General features: G+C 54.3%; 1 protein-coding gene and 1 long non-coding RNA gene across 4 annotated transcripts in view; one reads left to right on the top strand and one right to left on the bottom strand.

Annotated features, from left to right (window-relative positions):
* Positions 1–12,587, top strand: part of ASAP2 (ArfGAP with SH3 domain, ankyrin repeat and PH domain 2) — a 158,296-nt gene that overhangs the window by 135,937 nt on the left and 9,772 nt on the right. For 2 of the 3 annotated variants that reach the window (XM_070799154.1, XM_070799156.1), the window contains exons 17-23: positions 1,323–1,512; positions 2,235–2,320; positions 4,178–4,293; positions 5,319–5,386; positions 6,560–6,673; positions 8,912–9,164; positions 11,435–11,569. In XM_070799154.1, coding sequence (XP_070655255.1) covers positions 1,323–1,512; positions 2,235–2,320; positions 4,178–4,293; positions 5,319–5,386; positions 6,560–6,673; positions 8,912–9,164; positions 11,435–11,569 — 962 coding nt within the window. The remainder of the gene's footprint in view (positions 1–1,322; positions 1,513–2,234; positions 2,321–4,177; positions 4,294–5,318; positions 5,387–6,559; positions 6,674–8,911; positions 9,165–11,434; positions 11,570–12,587) is intronic. The other variant, XM_070799155.1, reaches the window with a different exon arrangement.
* LOC139185833 (uncharacterized) lies at positions 4,852–9,513 on the bottom strand. Its single transcript, XR_011569410.1, has 2 exons — positions 9,173–9,513; positions 4,852–6,761 (listed from the first exon to the last, which is right to left on the bottom strand). It is a non-coding gene; the product is annotated as an uncharacterized lncRNA (long non-coding RNA).

Here is a 12,587-nt window from a genome sequence, read left to right as displayed (position 1 = left end):
TTGTAAACCATCCCCTACTCTGTCCCCTTACGCCCCCCCCTCCACCTCCCCCTAACACCCCATCCCCTCCAGCCTGGGGCCACTGCTCCCCGCTCCCTATCTCTACGCATTTGTCGGTTCCGGGCATTTCAGTGAACGGAATAACGCCATGTGTGGTCTTCAGTGTTGGCGTCTTTCATTTAGGATTTCAGGATGTTTCCAGGGCTCATCCACGTGAGTGCTTCATTCTTTTTGTGGCTGAGTCGTACTCTTGTTATGTGGACACCACATCTTTTTCACCTGTTCATCAGCTGATGGACCCTTATGACTTGGTTGTCATGGGTAATTAGTGTTTACTGTCCCTCAAACACCGTGTCTAGGTTTTTATTGTTGATGTTGCTGCTTATTAGGGTCCTTGGAGTGAGATTCTCAGTCCTCTGGACCAGGAGCTGCTGTTTTTCTTGCTCTATCTTTCGAGTTCATCAGTACTTTCCAAGGCCCTAAGGACCTGCCGGGAGCGCAGCAAAGTGTCATCTCGTGTGCTTCGCCCAGGCTGTGTGCATTTCTTAGATAAGATTTGGGGTCACATACCTGCCCAGGGTCACTTGACAGTCTACGGTGGGGGAGGATTTTGGCTCCCCTGGAGTTGCTGCTGCTCCACGCTCCTTGGAGAGGTGGGGTCTGTGCCCTCAAGACCAAACTAGAGCCAGGAAATAGACCATGAAGATGGACAACTTGTTTGATTTCATGGGCACGTGGGGAACCTGGCTGCCAGGCATGGTGTCCACAAACAGGAAAACAGTCTTCCCTTGGAGTCTGCCAGTCCCCTCACCCGGCTGCTTATCCCTTAGACCCAGACCTTGATACCTCTTGTCTTGGGTGTCCAGCCTCCTGAAAGTGGAGAGGCAGAGTGGACGCTGGTGCTGCAGGAGAGCCACATGCCGCCTGCCTCCTGCTCTGTACTTTTCTGCCCGTGCCGCTTGTTACCATGTTGTTGTTCAGTCGCCAAGTCGGGTCCAACTCTTTGCCACCCCATGGGCTGCAGCATGCCAGGCTCCCTGTCCTTCACCATCTCCCAAAGTTTGTTCGAACTCATGTCCATCGAGTTGGTGATGCCATCCAGCCATCTCACGCTCTGTCACCCGCTTCTCCTCCTGCCTTCAATCTTTCCCAACATCAGTATCTTTTCCAATGAGTCAGCTGTTAGCATCTGGCGGCCAAGGTATTGAAGCTTCAGCATCAGTCCTTGTTACCATGAGGGGGTGGGATTATTTTTAACTCATTACAGATGAATGGATGTTAAGGCCCTTAATCATTTACAGGGCAGTTATGTTTGATTTCAGGAACGCAAGGAAGGACTACATCACTGCCAAGTACATTGAGAGGAAATACGCACGGAAAAAACATGCGGATAATGCGGCCAAGCTTCACAGTCTTTGTGAAGCCGTGAAAACAAGAGACATTTTTGGATTACTTCAAGCATATGCCGACGGTGTGGATCTTACAGAAAAAATCCCACTGGCCAATGGACATGTAAGAAAGGACATGTAGAAACAGAAAGGGTTGGGGGGTTTGATGGGGAGTGAGAAAGCAGTGTCATCAGAAGTGCTGACAGTGTCATGAAACACCCTGAGAGAAGAGGCAGTGAGTCCTGGGTGAGAGGAGATTCATGGTTGATTCTTCAGCCAAACTGTGGTGGCAGCTCTGGGAAGAGAGTCTATCCCCAGGGAAGGAGCCTTTTCTCAGAGGCCTAAGCGTCATCATGTTAATGATGCAGGGAGGGGGTCAGAAACCTTGAGAGGACTTTGCAATGAAACCCCCGAATTTCTCATTCTTTCCCGGGGAGGGAGGAGGACTAGGACCAGTCTCTAAATGATAGGCAGTCTCTAAACTCCCAAGGGCAGAATTTGCCATGGGGATTGGCTTCCCTGGTGGTTCAGCTGTAAAGAATCTGCCTGCCAGCGTAGGGGACTCAGGTTTGATCCCTGGGTTAGGAAGATCCCCTGGAGGAGGGCATGGCAACCCATTCCAGTATTCTTGCCTGGGAAATCCCATGGACAGAGGAGCCTGGCAGGCTACATACAGTCCATGGGGTTGCAAGACACAACTTAGCAATAGGTAACATGTTTAAGAGATAGGTTTTTCAAAGGACAGACTCAGAGGCTTTTAGAAGAGAAATACATGCTTTCACTCACATTGGCCGCAGAGCTGAGTGCTCCCCTTGGGATTCTGGAATGTTTCTGTTTGGTCTTCAGGAGCCGGATGAGACTGCCCTCCACCTTGCCGTCAGGTCCGTGGACCGGACTTCTCTCCACATTGTAGACTTTTTAGTTCAGAACAGGTAGGTGTCCTTAAATCAGGGCCAGTGTTTGATTTTGCTCCTGGGTGTTTCTGGGGAAGGGATCAGGGGTTGCCTCACTGCTTCTGCGGTGTGGCCAACGTGCTGAAATTTCCTCAGGTGTGACTAGGATTACACGACAGCGAAACGGCTGCAGGTGTGGGGTGTTCCCGTGCAGTCTTAACCCCTCCTGGTGTCAACAGCATCCAGCTTCCAGTGTCGGGGGCTCAGGGGGACGCCCCGTGAATAGGTCTGCTGAATTCTAAGCCCCTGGAAAGCAGCCTCTGGCTGCAGCCCCCTTGACTGTCAAGTGGGGGAGTAGTCCCCATGACGTCAGGCAGAGCAGCCACCAGCTTGTCCTGTGAGGTTGGAGTCCCATGACATCAGGCAGGGCAGCCCCCAGCTCGTCCTGTGAGGTTGGAGTCCCATGACATCAGGCAGGGCAGCCACCAGCTTGTCCTGTGAGGTGGGGGTCCCATGACATCAGGCAGGGCAGCCCCCAGCTTGTCCTGTGAGGTGGGGGTTCCCATGACGTCAGGCAGGGCACCGTGAGCAACGGGAGAGGGAAGCAGGAAGCAGGGCTCCACCTCCAACGTGGGCTGAGGCAGGGTTGTGGGCGTTTTGCTTGGTAGGAAAAGCTGTTATTTTCAATTAGAGCATGCCTGTGGAGAGGACATGCATGGGCAGTTTCCTTGGCCCCAGCGCTCCCATCAGGTTCGTCCTGCCTTGCTTGGTGCAGGGCTGGCCTGACGGTCGGAGTCTAGTCGTGAAGCCCAGTCGAGGTGCATCATGTCTCCCTGAGCGTGGGTTTGGGTGGGGGTCAGGGCAGGGAATGGCCAGAAGCCACAGAAACTCTTCAGCAAGTGCAAAGCGAGGAGACGTTTTGCGTTTTGTGTCTTCTGCCGTTTCTAGAAGGAAGAGGGAAGAGATGGCTGGGGCTGGAGGAGCAGCTTGGGGGCAGTCAGCTCCTTCCCCAGGAGCTGGGAGCTCATTGGACGCCTGCGGGGAGCTGCCCACTCAGCACCAGGAGTGTGGAGGGGCTTGGAGCAGTTGTGCGGTGCCAGCTTCCTTAGAGCAGACTCTCAGGGGGCAGAAGGGCAACCCTGGTCCCTCTTCTCAGGAGCGGAGAGTAGAAAGATCAGAGATCAGGCTCTTTTTTACTGAAAATATAGCTGCTTGGAAAAAGGCACAGTGAACGTGGCTGGTTTCCTCCTGTCGGGATCCTGGGCATCGTCTCCCAGTGGGCCCTCCGTGTCCCCATGTGTCTGTCCAGGGCGGAGCCCTGCTGTCCCGCTCAGTGTGACTACGGCCGCCCCACCAGTGGGCTGAGTGGCTTGTCCTGGGATTGCCCAGTCCGTTCTGTGTTGGCAGAACCCGTGTGGTCCTCTCATTCCCCCGGAGCCTGTTTTCAGGGTGGTCCAGGGCAAGCCAGCTCAGAGGAGCCTGGTGACTCTGAATTTTAGAAAAAGTGGCCTTTCCCCTTCCTGGTAAGAGTGTTGTCAGTAGGATGAAAAGAGCTCAGCCCAGCCTTCTGTGCAGTGGGACACACTGGTGGGGCCTTAGCAGTGCAGTGGGAGAGACCCTAGTTCACCTGTCCCTCTCCCAGCCCCTGGTCAGGGGTGTACAGGTGCCTCGCCCCCTTTTTTTGGCCGGCTCTGCCATCGCCGTTTATTCCCTGTTGGCCTTAAGTCCAGGCCACCTCCTGCCACAAGCTGGGCTGGCGCTGTGGCCCCCCACCTGGAGGAGGACGAGAGGCCCTGCCAGCCACGAACCCCAGTCCCCTGCGCAGCACCCCAGCCCTCTGACCTGAGACTTCCCTGTCCTGCTCTCTCTCTCTCTCTCTGCGTCCGTCCTTGCCAGCGGGAACCTGGACAAACAGACGGGGAAGGGCAGCACAGCCCTGCACTACTGCTGCCTGACCGACAGTGCGGAGTGCCTGAAGCTGCTGCTACGGGGCAAGGCCTCCATTGGCATCGGTGAGCCTCAGCCCCGCCTCCTCACTGACCCCTCCGGCCACTGGGCTCCGGGCAGAGCTGGGAAGCCAGCGCCACCCAGCAAGACAGGGCCCACTCTGCCAGGCTGCTGCAGTCCAGTACTTATCAGCAGTTTTCCTCTGCTGTCTCGTGGACTTGCCCCCATGTTGCAGGCATTTTCTGGGCTCTGAGAGGCAGAGGGTGGCCTGCAGCTGTTAACTAGTGGCCAGGTGACCCTGGACAAGGTTCAGGCATCTTGCCCTCCTTTTCCTGACTCCACCTTAGATCAGACTTGGTCCCTCACTGGCCCTGGGTGGGCACGTTTACTGCTGGGAGTCACTGCCCACTGCCCCTCTGTTCACTGGCATGGAACCTCCTCCATGAGGGACCATGTCTGCTTGGCTTCCATCGCTTCCTCTTCCCAGGGCCCTGACCTGCAGCTGGCCGGGCACAGCCTAACCCCCAGGACATCTGGCTGTGATGTGTCCTGGGGAGGAGCTTTGAAGAATTATCAAACTATCCAGACAAGACTGGAAAAAAGGCTCATGCCTGCTTGAGAGCTGAGTTTTTTATTTTTTAATTAATATCCAACCTCATTGACTGAGGCTTGTTTAGAAGAAACTACACAATTCCAAATTTACAGACTACTTATTAATAAAAGGAGGTGTAAAGTCTTTCAGCCAGGTGCCCGGAACTAGATTAGCAGTGCTTTTGGTTTGACAATTACCATGAACTGCTTTACGCAGTGAATTATGCCTTGGATATTTAGTTTTACATTAGTTGGCTTAACTTTAGTGCTTTTACTTTCATGATTAGTTCAAATCTTGTCTTTTAGAATGTTACTGACTGCACACTGCTTAGGTCTGTATGATTTCAGAACAGATGAGCCCTGATGGGGGCTAAGTTGCCGGAATTCATCAGTCAGTTTCATTTGGGCTGCTTGACTGGGTCTCTATTTAATAGCCTCCGGGTATCAGACCTTTGCTTGATTTGGCCACAACATGTCCTTTCATCCCACCGTCCCTTAGCTAACGAGTCAGGAGAGACACCACTGGACATCGCCAAGCGACTCAGGCACGAGCGCTGTGAGGAGCTGGTGAGTCTACCCCGGTGGGGTTGGGGTTGCTCCTTGGGGAGGGTCCGCAGGAGGGTCCTGAGCAGATCCCAGTGTCCTAGAGGGGACAGCTCGGAGCAAGTGTCCTGGGGCACCTTTAGAGAGGAGGGGACCACCTGCCTAGTGGTGACACTTTTGGAACATGAGTCAGTATTTTCTGGTTGGACGTGTTGGAGGCTCTGGCTTTGGGGGTGAGTGGAGCTGAGGCCCCCTGGGTTTGCAGGGAGCTCCACTGCTGTGGCTTGGGAAGGTCGCGCCAGCTCTCCCCACTGTTGCCTTGTTTGTAGAGTCATCTACACCAGTCTGCAGGGTGGTCGTGTATTTGAACTCTGTGAAGCTGTGGGCACATACTAAGTGCTCAGTAAACAGAGCCATTAACAGTCACTGCTGTAGAAAATGAGGAACGTTATTATCCTGAGCTCTTTGTGTCCATTAACTCATTTAATCTTGATAACCCTTAGGACACTGATTAGTAGGCACCTACTGTTTCCCCTTAGGATACTAATTAGTGGGCGCCTACTGTTACCCCTTAGGACACTGATTAGTAGGTACCTACTCTTACTCCATTTTACAGATGAGGAGACAGCTTCAGAGGGTTAAATAACTTGCCTACGATCACATGGCTACTGTCTGGCTTTGGAGAAAATTTAGACCCTGATGTGCTAAGATACCCATTTATCTGATGCAATAACTTCTCACCTGTGCATCTAGAATGAAACCAGCTGTCCACTTTCCCGGAGAAAGCTGAGAGAGCAGTCATTCACATCATTTTCCGCAGGGCTTAATTCTCTTGCGTTGGTCAGGAAAAGTGGGGTCTACAGTTAGCGGGCTTGTTCCTTCTTGAATTCAGTGCTCCTTGTGTGGTGGTGGGTACCCAAGGGCTGGCCATTGCCTTTTAGACCTCAAACACTCCTTGGCTGCATGCTGTGACTTTGTAGCTTACAAAGCACTAAATGGGAATTGTTGGGTTTGAGCTTCCAGGGTATGTGTAGATTCGGGAGGGGCGATTGGCCTGAGATGCAGCAAATTAAATAAGCCAGCCTCATGCTGGGGCACAGCTTCTCTGGGGCACAGGCCCGCTGCCTCTAGATCCACATCTGCTTTACAAGGTTGAGTGTGTGAGCAGCGTCACTGACGGCCCGTTGTCATTCTTAGCTGAACCAGGCCTTGTCTGGAAGGTTTAATTCTCACGTTCACGTGGAATATGAATGGAGACTGCTCCCTGAAGACCTGGATGAGAGCGACGACGACATGGACGAGAAGTTGCAGGTCTGTGCCAGCTTGTAAAACGTGAAGAGTTTTATGATGAGCATCCTTCAGAGCAGTGTGGGTCCTGGCCTATATTTAGGGCAGAAAGCTGTTGTAGGAAAGGAAATAGAGTTTACTTTGTGCTTCTGCTCATCTCAGTAGTTCTTGGGTTTTAACCATCCCACAACTGCCCCTCTCTCACAGCTCCTACAGATGTGACTTTACGGGACATTGTGTTATCATGGCAGCTGCTCACCTTCTGATACGAAGGAGAGATACAAGAGGGCCTCTGATTCTGGTGGATGTTAGAGGAAGCTCTCTCACTGAGAATGACGTGATGAAAAGCCATGTTTCCCCCAGGAGTGGTTTTTGTGTTCACCGAGTTGATCTTTAAAACCTTCACTGAAATCAGTGACCCTTAGAGCTCATCTGGTCCAACCCTTTCCTATGTCAGATGGGTCATTCAAGCCTCAAGACTGAGAGGCTGGCTTGGCCACAGTGAAGCCAGCACTTGGAGACTGCCCGGGGGCTCTTACCTCTTCCTCTAGCTGCTCCTCAGGATGCTCTGGCTTGGGGCCACCCCTGGAAGGTAACCACTTGGGGGCACCCCTGGAAGGTAACCACCTTCACACTCGTCTCAGAGTCAGAGTCAGACCCAGGACCACTACTCCAAAACCTGTATGCCTAGAAGCTGTGAAATTAGTGGGAGTGCCATGATGTAATGTTTTAATTCTTACTGATGGACTTTAATGTCCTCACGTGTGTATTTCAGAAATATATGGCATTTCTGAAAGCTGTTGGACTCTTCTGTTTCTTAGAATAAGGAATTTCTGAGTTCGCTGTAAAACAGTGTCAAAGTGAGAGGAGCTGGTTATTTTATATTTAGATTTTCCTTTTAAAAAAGTGAAGGTTTGGGACTTCCCTGGTGGCCCAGTGGTTAAGACTCCACGCTCCCAGTGAGGGGGCACAGGTTTGATCCCTCCTTGGGGAACTAAGATCTTGTATGAGTCAGCCAAAAAATAAATAAATAAAAAATACAATAAAGTAAATATTTTTTTAAAAAAGACAAGCTTTGAAACATCTGCCCCGGCATGAGTGCCTCTTGGTCGGGCACATATCACGTTTTCAGGTTCCCAGGGTCATGTGGGCAGTGACTGGGCGGGTCCTATGGTCCCAGTGAAAGCCCAGCAGCAGTGCTAACACTCATGCCCCCCACTCCACCGTGCACCCCCCGCCCCAACGCCCCAGAGCAGAGAGCGGCGGGCATAGTTCACAAAGCTGTGCTCCCTGTTAGAATTTAAACTCTGTAGGAAGAACCACTGGCCATTGAGCTCTATGCACTGGAGCTGAGTGTGAGCCTTTGGTTGGCCAGAGCCTTGACCAGGCAGGTGGTCGTGTGAGGGCAGGTGGGTGTGACAGCCGATACTCATACCTGCTAAATTCTAGGCTCTGGGCCGGTAGTTAAATTTGTACCCATTTAACAGATGAAAAATAGGATCAGCAAGGCTAGTTTGCTCAAGATCACAGCTGTTAAAACAAAGCTGACATTTGAGATAGGAGTTTGATTGAATTTACCCAAGTCCCTGTGTTCCATGCACATGACCATCAGGTGGAGCAAGGGTCAGCAAACCCGTAAAGGGCTGGATGACAGATGTTCTAAGCTTGTGGGCCTGAAATACGAGCCTGTGTTCCAGCTCCTCTCCTCCAGGGTGGTAGGAGAGCAGCCATGGGCAGCGTGTAAACCACAGGCATGGCTGCTTTCTGCTAACGTTTTACTTATTAAAACAGGTGGTGGTCCCACAAGTCATAATTTGCTGACCCTGAGCTAGAGGACTCTTCAGAGTCCTAGTTCTATGGGAGGAAGACATTGATCTCCCCTGAATTAGCTGTGTGTCTGTTGGGGATCGGTCACAGCTGTGGGTGCTGTCTGAGAAGGATGCTCGTGGAGAGGACGTGCCGTGAAAACAGAGCTAAACTCAGCCAACTCTGGCTGGTACCGATAAAGCAGCTTATATTCTAAGTTCTTCCCAGAATGAAGAATTGCAAGTTCTTATAAAGCACAGCTCTTTTGGTGGGTGTGTCCATTAAGAGACACGCTAAGAGTGAGGTTTAGGTCTCGCTGCTGTCCTGTAACGGCAGAAATGCACTGTGCCCAGGTGGTTGAATGGCGTGCCTGGGCTTGTCACCAGCACATCCGTAGCCATGACTCGGAGGTCAGTGCATCTGCGTCTCACACACCTCTGCCCACCACCCCCGCAGCCCAGCCCTAGTCGGCGAGAAGACCGGCCTGTCAGCTTCTACCAGCTGGGCCCCAGCCAGCTGCCGTCCAGCGCTGCAGCTCTGGCGAGAGACGCCGGCAGCCTAGCCAAGGACAAGCAGAGGGGCTTCGTGCCCAGCCTCCTGCAGAACGAGACATACGGTGCCATCCTGAGTGGCAGCCCGCCGCCCACCCAGCCTGCGGCCCCCGGCTCGTCCAGCGCCCCTCCACTCCCGCCACGGAACGTCGCCAAAGGTACGTACCGAGCTGTTGGTCACCCTGGGTGCGGGAGCGCTGTGGTTGGGGTCACGCTTTGGGGACTCTCTACTTGCTTTGTCCCCAGCTAGCTTGCCTGTGGGCCAGCGTCAGGACATGTTTTTCTTTTGGGTCTCTTGTTTTGCACATAACGTTCTTTGCTTCCAAAATGAGCTCCATCATTCTTAGGATGGTGGGAGTGTGTCTTGGCTTCGTTCTTGTTCCGGGCAGGGAGGTGGCTCGTATGACTCAGGGAACACGGGGACTGCACTGGGCAGGCCTGGATGGCCGGGTGAGCCCGGTTGCTGTCCCTGGGTGTTTCCCGCAGACCTGCTTCCTGGTGCTTTTCTCTTTGCTGTCCACCCCTCCCTTTGCCTCCATTCTTTCCCTTTCTATCTCTCTCCTGCCTGTACACGGCCAGCTTATGACGTCTGATTATTCTTCTCTCTGTGATTCCCCATGAAGTGAAAGATAGAAAGATGCTAATTTGGGAAGCAGTGCTCAGCCTAGCTGTAAAAATACAGAATAGTCCCCGAGGGTCCTGCTGGCACTTCAGGTGCGGCAGCTTTGCTGTCCTGGCCTCAGTCGCTCTTTCACAGCATATTGAGTTTGACACCACAGATGCTATTTCTGTTTTTATAAAAATGGAAACTGAAATGAAATGAAACCTTGCGCCTGCCCGCAAAGGTTAAGTAATTTACCCAGCACTGGAGGCCCACTGGCCATTTTGCTCCTTGAAGGTTCAGCAGGTAGCCAGGCTGGCTCTATGCTGGGGCTCCAGGAGGCTTCCTGGGGGCAGGGGGCAGGAGCTTGCCCTGGGTGTGATGTCCGAGCCCCATGGCTGCTCTAGGCTGATGGCGGCCCCAGAAATAAGTCCCAGATTGCGTTTTGCAGGAGCTACTCTTGGAGAAGGGCACGTAGCCGAGTGGCAGTGATGCTGGGAGGCCTGAAGGCTGTGCTCACAGTGTGGGATGGCTGTTGCCCCCCCAACCCCATCCCCCCACCCTGGCTGTGGTGCAGTCCTTTCCACACGGCTCTGCCCCGGTGCTCAGGGAGGCCCAGAGGTCACGGGCAACCCTGGGCAGACCTCAGAAACCAGCCTGCCCCCTTCCGCAGAGCACGTTCCTCCTCCTAGGCCTGCAGGGAGCCCGGGTGTGAGGAAGGAAGTCACGTCCCGCAGCTGGAAGGGGCCCTGGCATAGGAGGCCGCTGTGTTCAGGGGGTCTCATGGGGGCGGCTTGTCGCCTCCCCCTCCGTCCTCCCAAGTCCCAGGCATGTGTGTTGTCTTGTGAGGCTGGAGCTAAATGGTTAGGTCGTCCCCACCTCGTGAGCGGCTTTTCCTGACTGTGTGTGTCATGGGCGGAGAGGTTCTCTTTTGCTCTGTTGGGTCACAGAACAGCGGGAGAAAGCTGTTCACCTGTTTTTCTTGGCTTCCTTCAAGTCTTAGGATGAGAAGGGTTTGGAGGATTCCCCATGTCTTCCTTTGATGATGGAGATCGCCCTTCACCCCCTCCAGCCCCCTAAAGCCTATCTTTGTTTTCCGTGTGTGCTACCCTTGATCCACGTGGAGTATCCACCCAACAAATGGAAGAAGGTCGGCGCTGTCCCCGTCAGCAGATGTGGCAAGACTCCCCCTACCCCAGGTCTACCCTATGTGGCCGTGGCCTGTTTTCATCTCCAGGCCCAGCCGGCCATGGGGCCACACGCAGCCTCAGGCATGGTCACGCCTGTGCCCTGGGCAGACACTGCTCCGTGAGGAGGAGCGGGCAGGGTCCAGCCAGAAACACATCCACCCTTCACCAGCTATGTGTGACTTGGCCCTCCTCTCACGTGCTCTGTCTGAGGACAGGTGCCCCCTCGGGTGAGGTGCTGACCCCACAAGAGGATGTAAATGGGTAGAGACGAGCAGATGTCCCATCCCCGAGCGCAGAGCTCAGGAGGGTCACTGTGGTTATCATTTCCCTTTTCAAACTGTACTTCCATTAGAGAAATCGGTAAGATGGAGACCAACTGGGAATTTTCCCAGGAGCATCGTTGGTTTAGTGTGTATTAGTATCTGTCTTCCAGGTGCCAGAAAGAATTTTTTTTTTTTTAAACAAATGAGTATCCTATTTGTGGTCTTACCGCTGTTCTGTCCACAGAAGGGTCATGTTTCCCGTCGTACAGGGAGAGGATCAATAATGCCGTGTTCTGTTTCTGTTTTTGTTCTGTGCTCCTGCGTGCGTGTGCATGCCTGCGTGTGCATGGGCGTGCGTGTGCGTGCGTGTGCAGCTCAGCCAGCCTCCTCCGCTAACGCCCCGTGGAAGACAAACTCTGTAAGCGTGGACAGTATAAGCCGGCAGCGATCTTCGTCAGATCCGCCCGCTGTCCATCCACCGCTGCCCCCTCTCCGCGTGACATCTACCAGTACGTTTTTTTTTCTCCTTTTTCCTTTCGTGCCATCGGGCTTCGTACTACACGGATGGCTGGTGGGGAGGAGGGGGGTGGTCCTCTTGGCCGCCATGTGGGGAGCAAGCCCCGGCCTGCACACTGCTGGGGGCTCCTCCGTGGCTGCCTCCCTGCGGCCCCCCTTCTCCCCAGCGGCTGGCTGCTGTCTGTCCCACTTCCCACGTGGGCCACCCCCGCCCCTCCTCCGTCTCCAAGCACTCCAGCAGCGTTTCTTTCTCTCTACGGTGGTGCTGGGGCTTCCTCTGGCTGCTCCATGCTTGGGGTACTGGGGTGTGTTCCTGTGGATTAGAATCTGCTCTGTGTTTCCCTTCAGTGTCACGTGTGCACCGGGGGGAGGGGCAGGGGGCTGCGAAGCAGAATTGGGGGGTGGCGACTGGACCAGGAGGCGAGGCCTGGAAGCTGTAGGAGGAGGGGCTCCGGCCTCTCCGAGTGTGGGTCTGCTCCGAGAGTGCCGAGGGTTTCCCTGGGTTTCCATAGCTGGAGTTAAGGTGGGAGAAGCCACCCTGGCTGCAGTCGGTGCCCTCCGGGTGCCGGAGGCCAAGCAGGCACCTGCCTTGGTGAGGGGCTTCCAGAGGTTGGGGTGGGGCAGGGGCACCCAGGTCCAGGGGCGGCAGCGAGAGGGTTGGTGGTGAGAGGCGCCCAGCAGGTCTCCGAAGCCCACTCTTCTGCCTCATGGTCCTGCGTCCCCAGGGCTGTAGATAGGCATGCGAGAGTCTGCCTTTTGACTTTGCTTTTAAAGCTTATGAAAAAAGGAAAGAAAGCCTGAACTGACCCCTCCCTGCTCAGCCAGCACTCCCCGCCTCTGCCGTCCGGGGCTGAGGCTCCTGAGGTGTCCACGTCCAGGCCCAGGGGCAGGTCGCTGCCTCTGCACGGACTGCGGGACGTGGGTGCTGGCCGTTGAGAGGGGCGCTGATGTTTGTCAGCAAACGGGAAGGAGGCTCAAGGTCCGGCCCCTTGTCTTACCAGCCCCATGCCC

This window comes from Bos indicus, chromosome 11 (genome assembly GCF_029378745.1).
Source record: "Bos indicus isolate NIAB-ARS_2022 breed Sahiwal x Tharparkar chromosome 11, NIAB-ARS_B.indTharparkar_mat_pri_1.0, whole genome shotgun sequence".
NCBI classification, from domain to species: Eukaryota; Metazoa; Chordata; class Mammalia; order Artiodactyla; family Bovidae; genus Bos; species Bos indicus.
This window is presented reverse-complemented; position numbering and strand designations above follow the sequence as displayed.